The sequence below is a fragment of the Cherax quadricarinatus genome, chromosome 76 (genome assembly GCF_038502225.1).
Source record: "Cherax quadricarinatus isolate ZL_2023a chromosome 76, ASM3850222v1, whole genome shotgun sequence".
Classification (NCBI taxonomy): Eukaryota; Metazoa; Arthropoda; class Malacostraca; order Decapoda; family Parastacidae; genus Cherax; species Cherax quadricarinatus.
In genome coordinates this window covers 1,105,402-1,122,180 of record NC_091367.1, presented here as the reverse complement: position 1 = coordinate 1,122,180, position 16,779 = coordinate 1,105,402, and the positions used below count along the sequence as shown (strand labels likewise).

Below are 16,779 nucleotides of genomic sequence, written 5' to 3'. Positions count from 1 at the left end.
GCAGGTAACCTGCAGGTTATGGAGTAAGCTGATGTATGAAAGCTGCGACTCGCAGCTGGCTTGAGCTTCACTCTTCCTTGTTTGTTGTTTAATGTTAGTAAAGTGATATTTTTAACCACACCGGCCGCCTCCCACCACGGTAGGGCGACCCAGAGAAGGAAACACATTTACCATCATTCATTCCATAGTTGTCTTGCCGGCAGTGTGTGGATGTCACGATTCCACCGACTCTCTGAGCTTCCATAATTACAATAATGCAATATAGTGGCAAACAGGCAATCTTAACAATGCAGAACAAGCCACGTGCAGATGGAAACCTTTAACTCAAGATCTTTTACACTTGTGCGTCATCAGGAGCTATGTAATGTTGCAAGACTAGCAACAGATAGTAGGGGGAAAATTCTCTCCGAGCGTAAAGCGCCGGACACTACGCTTTACGCTTCTGCCTTACCTTAGAGAGAATTGTTTCCCTACTATCTGTTGGTAGTCTTGCAACATTGCATAGCTCCTGATGACGCACAAGTGCGAAAGATCTTCAGGTAAAGATTTCCATCCCCACGTGGCTTGTTCTGCATAATAATAATGCAGAGCCAAACTTTGGGAAGATCTGGAGAATGATAAATGTTATTGTGGCAACGTTTATCAGCGGTTTGACAAAGCTCCTGGAGAGCGAAACGTTGCCACAATAAAATAATAACACGTCTTTGTTTTTTTGTTTTTGGATAAACACACTGATGTGTGGGTGTATTCTGGTTCTCCCCTGCAGAGAGCAACAACTTCCTGACTGATCAGGTCGCCTGGTTTGGGGCCATCATCTCAGGAACCATCTCTAGACCTTAGGTCCGTCTATCAGGTGCTATCGAGCGCCTGATTACCGATCTCCAGTGTCCAATATAAATATTAATATCTTCATTCCTACAAGTACAAGGTATACAGTCCTAGCTGACATCAGTGACATACTACTGTATATAAAGCCGCTTGTTATGTAGACCATTTCGGGAAAATTAGGTAAATTTTGCCCCAGGATGCGACCCACACTAGTCGACTAACACCCAGGTACCCATTTTACTGATGGGTGAACAAGGACAACAGATGTCTTAAGGAAACACGTCCTTATGTGTGTGTGTGACGGTTGCCTCCAGCGCTCCGTCTAGCAAGTTCCACTTCCACCGAGATTGATCCAATATTTCCTGACGTCCTTACAGCCCATCTTGCTTCATTAACTGCCGGCTGTGTCCCTGGCTGCTCCCTGCATCTCAAACAGCCCGTTCCTGCACTCGCATTTGGGCTTTTTGTGAGCGGGCTCGTACTCGCCTTTTTGTGGTATCTGAGGTCGAGTTACAGCTCCTGGCCCCGTCTTTACGCTGGTCGCTATTAGGTATGTGTGTGTGTGTATGTGTGTGTGTGTTTACCTATTTGTACTCACCTAATTGTGGTTGCAGGGGTAAAGTCATAGCTCCTGGCCCCGCCTCTTCGCTGGTTGCTACTAGGCCCACTCTCTCCTGCTCCATGAGCTTTATCATATCTCGTACTGTGTGTGTGTGTGTGTGTGTGTGTGTGTGTGTGTGTGTGTGTGTGTGTGTGTGTTGCTACACCAACTTTCCAGAATATGGAGTCACAAAACACTAGCAAGGTTTTTACACGGTGTTATACACTGTAGCAAATTTACATTAAATTGATGCAACTTTGCGAGAGTAGTGTGTGTGGACGTGTTACTCTTCCTCTTTTTCTTCCTTCTCTCTTCCTCCTTTCTTCCTTCTCTCTTCCTCTCTTCTTCCTTCTCTCTTCCTCTTTTCTTCCTTCTCTCTTCCTCTCTTCTTCCTTCTCTCTTCCTCTTTTCTTCCTTCTCTTCTTTTCTTCCTTCTCTCTTCCTCTCTTCTTTCTTCTCTCTTCCTCTCTTCTTCCTCCTCTCTTCCTCCTTTCTTCCTTCTCTCTTCCTCTTTTCTTCCTTCTCTCTTCCTCTCTTCTTCCTTCTCTCTTCCTCTCTTCTTCCTTCTCTCTTCCTCTTTTCTTCCTTCTCTCTTCTTTTCTTCCTTCTCTCTTCCTCTCTTCTTTCTTCTCTCTTCCTCTCTTCTTCCTCCTCTCTTCCTCCTTTCTTCCTTCTCTCTTCCTCTTTTCTTCCTTCTCTCTTCCTCTCTTCTTCCTTCTCTCTTCCTCTTTTCTTCCTTCTCTTCTTTTCTTCCTTCTCTCTTCCTCTCTTCTTTCTTCTCTCTTCCTCTCTTCTTCCTCCTCTCTTCCTCCTTTCTTCCTTCTCTGTTCCTCTTTTCTTCCTTCTCTCTTCCTCTCTTCTTCCTTCTCTCTTCCTCTCTTCTTCCTTCTCTCTTCCTCTTTTCTTCCTTCTCTCTTCTTTTCTTCCTTCTCTCTTCCTCTCTTCTTTCTTCTCTCTTCCTCTCTTCTTCCTCCTCTCTTCCTCCTTTCTTCCTTCTCTCTTCCTCTTTTCTTCCTTCTCTCTTCCTCTCTTCTTCCTTCTCTCTTCCTCTCTTCTTCCTTCTCTCTTCCTCTTTTCTTCCTTCTCTTCTTTTCTTCCTTCTCTCTTCCTCTCTTCTTCCTTCTCTCTTCCTCTCTTCTTCCTTCTCTCTTCCTCTTTTCTTCCTTCTCTCTTCTTTTCTTCCTTCTCTCTTCCTCTCTTCTTTCTTCTCTCTTCCTCTCTTCTTCCTCCTCTCTTCCTCCTTTCTTCCTTCTCTCTTCCTCTTTTCTTCCTTCTCTCTTCCTCTCTTCTTCCTTCTCTCTTTCTCTTTTCTTCCTTCTCTTCTTTTCTTCCTTCTCTCTTCCTCTCTTCTTTCTTCTCTCTTCCTCTCTTCTTCCTCCTCTCTTCCTCCTTTCTTCCTTCTCTGTTCCTCTTTTCTTCCTTCTCTCTTCCTCTCTTCTTCCTTCTCTCTTCCTCTCTTCTTCCTTCTCTCTTCCTCTTTTCTTCCTTCTCTCTTCCTCTTTTCTTACTTATCTCTTCATCTCTTCTTTCTTCTCTCTTCTCTCTTCTTCCTCCTCTCTTCCTCCTTTCTTCCTTCTCTTTCCTCTTTTCTTCCTTCTCTCTTCCTCTCTTCTTCCTTCTCTCTTCCTCTTTCTTCCTTCTCTTCTTTTCTTCCTTCTCTCTTCCTCTTCTTTCTTCTCTCTTCTCTCTTCTTCCTCCTCTCTTCCTCCTTTCTTCCTTCTCTGTTCCTCTTTTCTTCCTTCTCTCTTCCTCTCTTCTTCCTTCTCTCTTCTCTCTTCTTCCTTCTCTCTTCCTCTTTTCTTCCTTCTCTCTTCTTTTCTTCTTCTCTCTTCCTTCTTCTTTCTTCTCTCTTCTCTCTTCTTCTCCTCTCTTCCTCCTTTTCTTCCTTCTCTTTCCTCTTTCTTCCTTCTCTCTTCCTCTTTTCTTCCTTCTCTCTTCCTCTCTTCTTCCTTCCTCTCTTCCTCCTTCTTCCTTCTCTCTTCCTCTTTTCTTCCTTCTCTTATTTTCTTCTTCCTCTTCCTCTCTTCTTCCTTCTCTCTTCCTCTCTTCTTCCTTCTCTCTTCCTCTTTTCTTCCTTCTCTCTTCTTTTCTTCCTTCTCTCTTCCTCTCTTCTTTCTTCTCTCTTCCTCTCTTCTTCCTCCTCTCTTCCTCCTTTCTTCCTTCTCTCTTCCTCTTTTCTTCCTTCTCTCTTCCTCTCTTCTTCCTTCTCTCTTCTCTTTTCTTCCATTCTCTTCTTTTCTTCCTTTCTTCTCTCTTCTTTCTTCTCTCTTCCTCTCTTCTTCCTCCTCTCTTCCTCCTTTCTTCCTTCTCTGTTCCTCTTTTCTTCCTTCTCTCTTCCTCTTTTCTTCCTTCTCTCTTCCTCTCTTCTTCCATCTCTCTTCCTCTTCTTCCTTCTCTCTTCTTTTCTTCCTTCTCTCTTCCTCTCTTCTTTCTTCTCTCTTCTCTCTTCTTCCTCCTCTCTTCCTCCTTTCTTCCTTCTCTCTTCCTCTTTTCTTCCTTCTCTCTTCCCTCTTCTTCTTCTCTCTTCCTCTTTTCTTCCTCTTTTCTTCCTTCTCTCTTCCTCTCTTCTTTCTTCTCTCTTCCTCTCTTCTTCCTCCTCTCTTCCTCCTTTCTTCCTTCTCTGTTCCTCTTTTCTTCCTTCTCTCTTCCTCTTTTCTTCCTTCTCTCTTCCTCTCTTCTTCCTTCTCTCTTCCTCTCTTCTTCCTTCTCTCTTCCTCTTTTCTTCCTTCTCTTCTTTTCTTCCTTCTCTCTTCATCTCTTCTTCCTTCTCTCTTCCTCTCTTCTTCCTTCTCTCTTCCTCTTTTCTTCCTTCTCTCTTCTTTTCTTCCTTCTCTCTTCCTCTCTTCTTCCTTCTCTCTTCCTCTCTTCTTCCTTCTCTCTTCCTCTTTTCTTCCTTCTCTCTTCCTCTTTTCTTCCTTCTCTCTTCTTTTCTTCCTTCTCTCTTCCTCTCTTCTTCCTCCTCTCTTCCTCTCTCCTTCCTCCTCTCTTCCTCTCTCCTTCCTCCTCTCTTCCTCTCTCCTTCCTCCTCTCTTTCTCTCTTCTTCCTCCTCTCTTCCTCCTCTCTTCCTCCTGCAGGAGTACGGCTGACATGTTCCTCCTCCTCCAAACTTTGTCCACTTTTCGTAGTTCGCTTTTCCTGCTGGTTTTATTTTTTATTTATTTTTTTTTTTTGCAGAATAAAACTAAGTTTTATTGGCTTGTAAACCTGACAGTAACATTCAGCTTGGTAACCAAGCTTTCTCAAGCTTCACCAACTTGACGAAGCTTAACTAAAGTTTACACTCGGCTAAACTGTCTTCTCCTTTATTTTCTTCATAACTAAAGTTATTCCTCTCTCTCTCTCTCTCTCTCTCTCTCTCTCTCTCTCTCTCTCTCTCTCTCTCTCTCTCTCTCTCTCTCTCTCTGTCTCTCTCTCTCTCTCTCTCTCTCTCTCTCTCTCTCTCTCTCTCTCTCTCTCTCTCTCTCTCTCTCTCTCTCTCTCTTTGTCTTCCTTTATTTCATACCTTTAAATTTCTTCATTTTTCTTTTTTTTTTTTCATTCCCTTTAGCCTTTTTTTTCTCTTTGTTCATACCTTTTAATCTTCTTTTTCAATTTTTTGTCATAACTTTAATTTCCTCTTTCTCTCTTTTTTTTTCATACGTTTAACCTTCTTTAATTTACCTTTTTTTTTTGTCCCTCTAACCTCCTTCTCTTCCCTTTTTATTCTTGATCCTTTTTTAAATCACTTATTCTCTCTAGGCTGGAGTCTACCTGGAGGTTATTCCGGGGGTCAACGCCCCCTCGGCCCGGTCCACGATCAGGTTTTCCAATAGATCAGGGCCTGATCAACCAGGCTGTTACTGCTGGCCACACGCAGTCCAGCGTACGAGCCACAGCCCGGCTGATCTGGCACTGACTTTAGGTATCTGTCCAGCTCTCTCTTGAAGGCAGCCAGGGGTCTTGAAGGCAGCCAGGGGTCTTGAAGGCAGCCAGGGGTCTTGAAGGCAGCCAGAGGGGTCTTGAAGGCAGCCAGGGGTCTTGAAGGCAGCCAGGGGTCTTGAAGGCAGCCAGGGGTTTATTGGTAATTCCCCTAGTGCTTGATGGGAGGCTGCTGAACAGTCTTGGGCCCCGGACACTTATAGTGTTTTCTCTTAGTGTACCAATGGCGCTCCTATGTTTAATTGGGGGCATTTTGCATCGCCTGCCCAGTCTTTTACTTTCGTAGGGAGTGATTTCTGGAATACTGCTGTGCATTAACATCCCCATTCAAGGTAGGTGAAGCTGCAGATCTAGAGAATATACAGAGAACCTTTATTAGGGACTAGTCCCTAATATACAGACAGAAATCACTCCCTACGAAAGCAAAAGACTTGGCAGGCGATGCAACATACCCCCAGTGAAAAGTTGGAGCGTCACTGGTACACTAAGAGAAAACACTAAGTGTCCGGGGCCCAAGACTGTTCAACAGCCTTCCACCAGGAATAAGGGGCATTACCAATAGATCCCTGGTTGTCTTCAAGAGGGAGCTGGACAGATACCTAAAGTCGGTGCTGGATCAACCGGGCTGTGGTTTGTACGTTGGACTACGTGCAGCCAGCAGTAACAACCTCATTTATCATGCCCTGATCCACCGGGAGGCCTGGTCATGGACCGGGCCGCGGGGGCGTTGATCCATTCTTGTCTCTTTTTTGATATGTTTAACATTCTTCGTATCTCTTTGTCTCTCTTTCTCTCTCAATTTCTTTACTCTCCTTCCTCTCTTTTTTTCTCATACCTGCATCCTCCTCTCTTTCATACTTTTAACCCTTCTTTATCTTCACTTCTTCCTCTACCACTATTACGTAGTTTCTTTTCTTTATCCATTCTTATGACAGTTTCTTCCAAGGAGGTTATCAACCCCTGCTTCAAACCCCCAGGTCCAGTGTGACTCATACAGATTTAGCGCTTCTTCGTGAATATAATAACCATGGGTGTTGAATTGTTTGATTCTTCTCCTCCTCCTCCTCCTGCTAATCCTCCTCCTCTTCCTCCTCTTCCTTCTCCTCCTCCTCTTCCCCATTTAGTGAGGTCATGGGTAAAGTCTCGGATTACTGCTCGTTATCCCCACAACGGCTCACAGAGTTCCTGTTAAGGTTAGAAAAGGATATCGAGTATGATGGGTCGAGTTAAGTCATACTTGAAGGCTCTATGTATGGGTTAAGTCATACTTGAAGACTCTATGTATGGGTTAAGTCATACTTGAAGACTCTATGTATGGGTTAAGTCATACTTGAAGACTCTATGTATGGGTTAAGTCATACTTGAAGGCTCTATGTATGGGTTAAGTCATACTTGAAGGCTCTATGTATGGGTTAAGTCATACTTGAAGGCTCTATGTATGCGTTAAGTCATACTTGAAGGCTCTCTGTTTGGGTTAAGTCATACTTGAAGACTATGTGTGGGTTAAGTCATACTTGAAGGCTCTGTGTACGAGTTGAGTCATACTTGAAGGCTCTTTGTATGGGTTAAGTCATACTTGAAGGCTCTATGTATGGGTTAAGTCATACTTGATGCCTCTATGTATGTTTAAGTCATACCTGAAGGCTCTATGCATGTTTTAAGTCATACCCGAAGGCTCTCTGTATGGTTTAAGTCATACCTGAAGGCTCTAGGTGTGGGTTAAGTCATACTTGAAGGCTCTATGTGTGGGTTAAGTCATATTTGAAGGCTTCACGTATATACCAGGTCAAGCCAGGTCGAGGGAAATAAGACGTACTCAGGTTTGATCCAAGGGAGAGTAGCTTCAGTCTCATAAATAAAGAACCCTTTCTCCCTTGGAGGGTGGAATGGTGCAGACCAGGTCATGGTCGCAGGCAAGGGCTCTTGATCCAAGCAATAAGTGTAGTTCCAGTTCCTCGAATCAAAGAGACCGCCAGCATAAAACCATCTGTTTGTTTTAGTATCAGAGAGATGTTAGTTTGTTTTAGTGTCCACTAAATTATAGTCAGTCCTCTTATAAAGCTTCGCTGTATGGAGCTTTTTTCGTTAATGCGACTGATAAAGTTCATGTAAATATTAGTAACGTGTTGAAAGGCCTTCATAGTGTTTCATGTTGGATGGACATTTTCAATTATATTTTAAAATAATCACGCTATATAGAGAAGCTTTGTAAGAGAGCTTGTAGTTAAGAGCTTACTGTGGCTGTGTTTTTAAGAGCTTGATTTAGCTTTGTATCTGAGAGCTTACCGTAGCTCTGTATTTAAAAGCTTACCGTAACTCTGTATTTAAAAGTTTACCGCAGCTCTATGTTTAAAAGCTTACTTTAGCTTTGTATCTAAGAGCTTACAGTAGCTCTGTATTTAAAAGCTTACCGTAGCTCTGTATTTAAAAGCTTACCGTAGCTCTGTATTTAAAAGCTTACCGTAACTCTGTATCTGAGAGCTTCTGTATCTCTACATTTAAGAATTCCTCTCACTATTTTAACGTCATTCACATGTTTATATTGTTCACTGTATGTAATGTTCACGATGTTTCAGAAAAGCTTTCAGTAAGTTGTTGTAAGCGATGCACTAGAAGACAAAAAGAATGCAGATGTAATATATACAGACTTTGCAAAAGCCTTCGACAAGTGTGACCATGGCGTAATAGCGCACAGAATGCGTGCTAAAGGAATAACAGGAAAAGTCGGTCGATGGATCTATAATTTCCTCACTAACAGAACACAGAGAGTAGTAGTCAACAGAGTTAAGTCCGAGGCAGGCACGGTGAAAAGCTCTGTTCCACAAGGCACAGTACTCGCTCCCATCTTGTTCCTCATCCTCATATCTGACATAGACAAGGATGTCAGCCACAGCACCGTGTCTTCCTTTGCAGATGACACCCGAATCTGCATGACAGTGTCTTCCATTGCAGACACTGCAAGGCTCCAGGCGGACATCAACCAGATCTTTCAGTGGGCTGCAGAAAACAATATGAAGTTCAACGATGAGAAATTTCAGTTACTCAGATATGGTAAACACAAGGAAATTAAATCAGAGTACAAAACAAATTCTGGCCACAAAATAGAGCGAAACACCAACGTCAAAGACCTGGGAGTGATCATGTCGGAGGATCTCACCTTCAAGGACCATAACATTGTATTGATCGCATCTGCTAGAAAAATGACAGGATGGATAACGAGAACCTTCAAAACGAGGGATGCCAAGCCCATGATGACACTCTTCAGGTCACTTGTTCTATCTAGGCTGGAATATTGCTGCACACTAACAGCACCTTTCAAGGCAGGTGAAATTGCTGACCTAGAAAATGTACAGAGAACCTTCACAGCGCGCATAACGGAGATAAAACACCTCAATTACTGGGAGCGCTTGTGTCATGTGGGTTTCGAAAACGTGGATAGGGTAAAAATACTCACGTAGGCTGGTAGTACGTATAATATAACGGAATGTGTGTGAAGGCGCCAACCGCCGTCCTGCCTCTCTGCTCTCTATCATAAGACTAACTGACTAACTGACCCACAGTGCCTATGTGAGGGGGTGTTTGAAATCCTGCTATGGTCAGCAGCATGAATACAGTCAGTGATTCATGCAGAGACGGTTGGTAGCAAGTCATCTACTGGTACACTGGTTACTGGTAACTGGTTACTAGGAACTGATACTACTACTGAGAGCCACCTCACCCATAGACACTGGTGGGTCAGTTAGTCTAGTCAGGGAGCCAGAGAGAGGCAGGTCGGCTGTTGGCGCTTCCCACACTTTCTGTTATATTATACGTACTACCAACCTACGTGAGTATTTTTACCCTATCCACGTTTTCGAAACCCACATGACATTGTCGGAAGAAATGAGCTTTCTAGGTGAACTCACATAACTGGCTTTATCGTTGGCGCTCAGCTACAATCTTGACCAATTATGAGAGTCAAAACAGTATTAGGACCCGGTACAAGGGTGCAAACAGCCACAGGTAGGTGAGGTGGGTGGCTGGTGGTGGTGGTGGTGGTGTTGGGGCAGCGGAACAAGCTGGCCCTGTGCGCTCTCACTGCCACGCACTTCTCACACGCACAAGGTGGCTTAACTAAATCACAATGCCACAGGAATGATGAAGACTACTCTTACCAGCATCCAAGCACAAGCGATATATGAGACAATACTTCAGAGGAACTTGCGTGGCTTACTTCTCTCTCAGCTGGGTTAGAAGCTGGGTTGGCTGACTGGCTTAACCCACGAGAATGGCTGACTGGAAGACGTGTAACGATGCACACAGCATGAAGGAGCAGGTGGATGACAAGAGACAGGCTGGATGGTAGGCTGAGGCAGGCTGACTAGCGTTCACTTCCACAGTCTGGCTTAATTGCAAAATCCGGGTCAACCCCTCGGAGATTGAAGCAATTAGCACACGAACTAAGCCAGGAAGCTTGAAAATCGGCTGCAACAGGCTTGCAGGCTGGAGTACACAAGGTGGTGTGCTGAGGGTAAGCTGCTAGCTGGAGGTGGCGGATGGTTCACCTTTGACCTGCCGGCTCCCCACAGTCTTCTAACGTCTTGAAATACCCTTAAATCCACGCTCCCACACCGCTGCCACCATTTGTCATGTGGGTTTCGAAAACGTGGATATGGTAAAAATACTCACGTAGGCTGGTAGTACGTATAATATAACGGAATGTGTGTGAAGGCGCCAACCGCCGTCCTGCCTCTCTGCTCTCTATCGTAAGACTAACTGACCCACAGTGCCTATGTGAGGGGGTGTTTGAAATCCTGCTATGGTCAGCAGCATGAATACAGTCAGTGATTCACACAGAGACGGTTGGTAGTGAGTCATCTACTGGTACACTGGTTACTGGTAACTGGTTACTAGGAACTGGTACTACTACTGAGACTTGAGGTTCCTGAACATGTATTCCCTGGAATGCAGGCGGGAGAGATACATGATTATATACACCTGGAAAATCCTAGAGGGACTAGTACCGAACTTGCACACGAAAATCACTCACTACGAAAGCAAAAGACTTGGCAGACGATGCAACATCCCCACAATGAAAAGCAGGGGTGTCACTAGCACGTTAAGAGACCATACAATAAGTGTCAGGGGCCCGAGACTGTTCAACTGCCTCCCAGCATACATAAGGGGGATTACCAACAGACCCCTGGCAGTCTTCAAGCTGGCACTGGACAAGCACCTAAAGTCGGTTCCTGATCAGCCGGGCTGTGGCTCGTACGTTGGTTTGCGTGCAGCCAGCAGTAACAGCCTGGTTGATCAGGCTCTGATCCACCAGGAGGCCTGGTCACAGACCGGGCCGCGGGGGCGTTGACTCCCGGAACTCTCTCCAGGTAAACTCCAGGTAAAGGTCATTACAGTTCTGGTATGGTCTTTCAGGGGACATGTGGCGAGCCCAGCGCTATTCTCAGCAACATGCAACTCTTTTTGATACGCTTGGCATTTTTTTTTTCCCTGGTGCGGAATAGTGGAAGTAATGGAGGGAATGGAAGAGAGGCAAGGAGGAGAAGTTGTGGGACTTACCGTCCAGGACTAGGGAGAGTTGGATGAGAGTGGTGGATATGGTGGTTTGGGTCGCTGTCATGTTTATTAGGGCCGGATTTTGGGGTTAAAAGCTAAGAACAGATACTTTGGATTTTGTCACCGAAGCGGCTAGTTTATTGTGTACCCGTATGTTTGTTTTGTGGAGGGTAGTGGCTAGTTTATTGTGTACCCGTATGTTTGTTTTGTGGAGGGTAGTGGCTAGTTTATTGTGTACTCCGTATGTTTGTTTTGTGGAGGGTAGTGGCTAGTTTATTGTGTACCCGTATGTTTGTTTTGTGGAGGGTAGTGGCTAGTTTATTGTGTACCCGTATGTTTGTTTTGTGGAGGGTAGTGGCTAGTTTATTGTTTACCCTATGTTTGTTTTGTGGAGGGTAGTGGCTAGTTTATTGTGTACCCGATGTTTGTTTTGTGGAGGGTAGTGGCTAGTTTATTGTGTACCATGTTTTTGAGGTGCATTATTGTGTCCTGTGTTGTTTGTGGAGGGTAGTGGCTAGTTTATTTGTACTCATGTTTGATTTGTGGAGGGTATGGCAAGAAGTATGGATGCAAGACATGGTCACTAAGAACTAGGCCCGAAAAAATTTAACAGAACATCTAAATAAAACAAGATAGCACTTGCTATATTCCCTCCTAGTTATCTTTCGCATTTGGGGATGTATTTGTCTGTTACTAAAGGTTTGTAGTCTGTAAAGCATTATTTCCTGAAATGCAAACGTTAAGCTGAGCTCTTGTCAGCTTACTGCATCATTTGTAACTTAAGCTGACGCACAGGTCAGCTAAGATGCATCTCAAATCTTCAAGATGTCTCTTAATTTCGGCACCATCTTATTTCCTTCACAGCTCATCTTTTCATAGTCATGTTATGGTCTTGGGCAATATTCAGCGGGAAACAAAGTTGATAAGGTCTAGGTATTAAGTGGCGGTGGAGACCTGATCTCCCAGATGGCATCACCAGGGCTAGAGCTGCCACAGGTCGCCTCCTCCATTATGGCTTCATTGATGTACTTAGAATAACATTAATGGAATATTAGTGGGAATTATTTAGCTTCTGAAGTAATTCACCTTTTTTTGGCAATGGTGATTGATAGGATGTTTGGTTGGGGAATAGGAGTGGAGGAGCAGATAGTTGTGTGAATGCTTTCTCTTCTCTCTCTCTCTCTCTCTCTCTCTCTCTCTCGCTCTCTTATCATTTCTCTTTCCCTCTCCCTCTTGTGTTTTGTGCTTTCTCCTCAGAGAAAGTGTGCAGCTGGCAGAGTCCTGATCAGTTGGTCTGACTACTCTCTGTGATGTCTTTTCTTCTCTCTCTCTCTCTCTCTCTCTCTCGCTCTCTCTCTCTCTCTCTCTCTCTCTCTCTCTCTCTCTCTCTCTCTCTCTCTCTCTCTCTCTCTGTTCTTCCCCTCTTCCCCTCTCTCTCCCCTCACATGGGTGAGTGGCAGTGGCTGGAGTCCGTCAGTTGGTGGCGGGACACCGTCGGGGAAGCACGTCTGCTGGTCCCACTCCCCCCGGGACTACGTCGTAGCTCCACGACAGGGGACGTGAAGCCTATATTAGTGTAGTGTGAGCCTAGGGCTGTGTCGGCAGTGGTAAGCCCGCACACACACACGCAATTCTGATAACACAAGCAAACATTACCGTTGTATCATTTTTGCGAGGCTTGGAAACGCCAGCCAATGAAGACGTCAGTAACGTCTCTAAGACTTACGTCACTTTGAAGTCTGACAGAAATGAACTGGTGACCGAAATGAACATTATGCACCTTCCTGGTAATTAATACATTCAAATGTATCAAATTACATTTTTCTAACTTTTTTTTTTGTATTTTTTTCACTGAAATTTTATTTTTTTTCACTGAAATTTTATATATTATTTGAAAAGCATCAGTTTTTTTGTGGTTAAATTATAAATGAGAGAAATTACTTTTACTCTACTGCTTTATTAAAAACTAAAAAAATCGTAATTTTTAGTGGAAAAACAAATTTCCTATAAAAAAAAAGTTTTGAAAAAACTCAAAAAAGCGAAAATAATTTCCTTTAAATCCTTAATAAAGTAACGCGATTGAAATACCTTAGAAAAATAAACATTGAACTCCACAAGCTGGTAATGTTGCAGTAAGATATTTATAATGTGATGGGATGGATAACAGTGTTTGTTTATACCTTCCAGTGAGTGTTTTAATGCTGCTGAAGGGCTCTTGATCCATGCAGTTACTGCTGTCCTCTCCATCATATGAGAACGGAGGAGCGAGTCCTCAAAATCCGATTCTGCTTACAATTCCCCCAAGAGCTGTATGACTAGGCCTTTGCCCTTCTCCATTAATAATTTTTATGTATGATTATAATTTATTATGATTATAATTTATTATTATTATAATTTATTATTATTTTTATTATGCCTGAGTTATAGAAGAGCAGGACGTTAATGGTGTATTTAGTTTTGTTTAAAAAAATGAGCTGGTGATTATGGTGCTTGGTTCTCGACCTTATGTACATTGATACTAAGGAAGGTTGTCGTGTGACGCATTGGTGTGGATAACTAGAAAGTAGGTGGGTTGTTAGGTGAATGTTTATGGTTGGCTCATAAGCGGGTGATTGGTGGGGGGGGGGAGGGTGTGAATGGATTGTGAGGTGGGTAATTGGAGTTGAAGTTTGTGTAAATTGGCCAATAAAATTGGGTTATGGGGGGTGAATGGGTTTTTAGGTGGGTAATTGAGTTTGATGTGGGTGGGTGGGTTTTTTGGCAGTTGAATTTATAAGTTGAGAGCCTCAGCGTCAAGCCAGTGAAATCTATGGTATGTTATACCACCACCCAGGATGCCATCCACTGTAGTCGGGAAATACCAAGGTACCTACTCACTGCTTGGTGAACGGGGGGGGGGGCAACAGGTGTAAGAAAATGTGCCAACACGTCTCGCCCAGCCCGTGAATCGGACCTGGGTGGGGCAGAGGTGTGTGTACTCATCTATTTGTGCTTGCAGGGGGTCCATTCATAGCTCCTGGCTCCGCCTCTTCACTGATCGCTACTAGGTCCTCTCTCCCTGCTTCATGAGCTTTATCAAACCTCGTCTTAAAACTGTGGTTCCTGCCTCCACTACTTCACTTGCCAGACTGTTTCACTTCCTGACAACTCTGTGACTGAAGAAATACTTCCTAACATCCCTTTGGCTCGTTTGAGTCTTCGTGTTTCAATTGTGACCCTTTGTTTCTGTGTCCCATATCTGGAACATTTTGTCTCTGTTCACACTGTCAATTCCTCGCGGTATTTTATATGTCGTTATCATGTCTCCCCTAACCCTCCTGTTCTCCAGTGTCGTCAGGCCGATTTCCCTTGACCTTTCTTCGTAGGACATTTCCCTTAGCTCTGGGACTAGTCTTGTTGCAAACCTTTACACTTTCTCTAATGTCTTGACGTGCTTGATCAGGTGTAGGTTCCACACTGGTGCTGCATATTCCAATATGGGCCTGACGTACATGATGTACAGAGTCTTGAACGATTTCTCAGAGGTATCGGAACGCTATTCTTAGGTTTGCCAGGCGCCCATATGCTGCAGCAGTTATCTGGATGATGTGCGCCTCAGGAGATGTGCTCGGTATTATACTCACCCCAAGATCCTTTCCCTTGAGTGAGGTTTGCAGTATTCACCTCACCTAATTGTGGTTGCAGGGGTCGAGGCTCAGCTCCTGACCCCGCCTCTTCACTGACCGCTACCTAGCCTATACTCTGCGGTCTTCTTTGCCCTTCCCCGATCTTCATGACTGCATATGGCGGGGTTAAATTCGAGGAGCCAGTTGCTGGACCAGGCTTGCAGCCTGTCCAGGTCTCTCTGTAGTCCTGCCTAATCCTCATCCGATTTAATTCTACTCAATAACTTCACATCATCTGCAAACAGGGACACTTCTGAGTCTATCCCTTCCGTCATGTCATTCACATACACCAAAAACAGCACTGGTCCTAGGACCAGCGAGTGTGCGTGTGTGTGTGTGTGTGTGTGTGTGTGTGTGTGTGTGTCATAATTCGTAAGAGCACACTCTACGTTTCATAGTGTTTTGAGGCATTTTTTTTTCTTTTTGACATTCTAAATTTTTACTTGCGAACCGCAAGCATTTACCACAATTTACTTTTTATTGCATATAAACACGCCTTCACTTGTCATCAGACTCGCTCTGGGCCGCATATTAAGCACATAATTTACTAGAGCGCTTTTGTGTAGGTTACAAACTATAGAACGACATATGGAGATATGCCATACTAAATATTAAGTATAATTGGTACGGCAGTTAAGAGATGGGACGAATTAAAAGGGCCAGGGATATATGGGACACAGTTGGCAGTTGAAGACACAGATGAGCCATAGAGATGTTAGGAAGTACTTTTTAGTGTTAGGATGATCAAGAAAGTGTTTTGTTGTTACCGCTACTGTGAATTGATAATATAATCAGGATGTTTTTGTCTGCACGATCTGAGAAAGGTATCCCCGTATTCCATAAGCCCAGCCACCTCTACCATAAAGACCTGAGAAGAGTATTCCCGTATTCCATTAAGCCCAGCCACCAGTATCCTAAAGATCCGAGAAAGGTATCCTTGTATTCGTAATGGAATATGAGGATACCTATATCAAAGATTTGAGTCAAGTATCCCCGTATCCCAGAGCTTTACGACTCACTCGCCATGGGTTCAAATTCCACCCGTTACGTGGTTTGCAATCGTTCTATTACGATTTAGTGAGTCATTGATAATTATTTTTAAGTGACTTGTTCTCTCTCTCTAGACTGGAATATTGCTACACTCTGACAGCCTCTTTCATGACGGCCAGAATCGCGGATCTGAACAATGTACAGAAAACCTGTAATTGCTCCTCCAAATTGAGTCCTGCGCCTAAATTATTGGGAACGAGTGAGAAGTCCCTCAAACTGGACTTCCTGGGACGATGTTATAATCTTACACAGGAAAAACTCCTGAGGTATTGGTCCCAAATCTACACCTAAATTGATCTCCAGCAGCAACACCCTGGTTGACCAGGCTAGCAACAGACGAAAGTAGTAAGACTCTCGAAAGTCATCAAAGGTACATCAGAGGTATAAATTACTGGGAACGAGTGTGAAGTCCCTCGAACTTGACTCCCTGGGACGTAGGTGAGATAAGTTATAAATATACGCAGGGTAAATTATCGAGGGATTGATGCCGGATGTAGAGAGGAAGATCATCTGGTGCTGATGGACGGTGGTGTGTAGACCAGCGTTATCTGCAACCAGAACTAGCCAGACATTTTAATTTTTGACATCGTTGTTGTAGGGGACCACTTGGATCTTGCAGGGGAACACTTGGATCTTGCAGGGGAACATTTGGATCTTGCAGGGGAACACTTGGATCTTGCAGGGGAACACTTGGATCTTGCAAGGGAACACTTGGATCTTGCAGGGGAACATTTGGATCTTGCAGGGAACACTGTCTTGCCTTGGAACTGGCAGGAAACACTGCCCTACTTTGAAACACTGTGTTGCAGGGAACATTGCAGGGCCGCCCGGCTCCGCGTACGTCAATACTGAACCGACATAGCCTTGCAAGATAGGTTGTGTTGCAAGCTTGGTTTTTGTGTTGCAGATGTAATTTTGCTTGCACCAGTATGTGTACTCTCAGAATTATGTTGGCGGGGGTCGAGTCATAGTTCTTGGTCCCGACTCCTAACTGTCATCCTAAGGCGTTAGTTCCTGTCTTTAGTCTCCTGTCGTGCGTACTATGAAAACTGTGTATGAGTTTTTCCTCTGCCACTTTTCATACATGTCAGGTGTATTGGGGAGGTTTTCAGGGGTGTGGGGAGGTTGTCAAGGATGTGGAGAGGTAAGTGGTGTGGGGAGGT

The 16,779-nt window shown here is 44.2% G+C and overlaps 1 protein-coding gene across 2 annotated transcripts in view; it reads left to right on the top strand.

Annotated features, from left to right (window-relative positions):
• The first annotated feature begins 12,383 nt into the window (after positions 1-12,383).
• Positions 12,384-16,779, top strand: part of inaD (inactivation no afterpotential D) — a 368,665-nt gene continuing 364,269 nt past the window's right edge. The window contains exon 1 of one of the 2 annotated variants that reach the window (XM_070101124.1): positions 12,384-12,688. In XM_070101124.1, coding sequence (XP_069957225.1) covers positions 12,667-12,688 — 22 coding nt within the window. In that variant the 5' untranslated portion in view covers positions 12,384-12,666. The remainder of the gene's footprint in view (positions 12,689-16,779) is intronic. The other variant, XM_070101126.1, reaches the window with a different exon arrangement.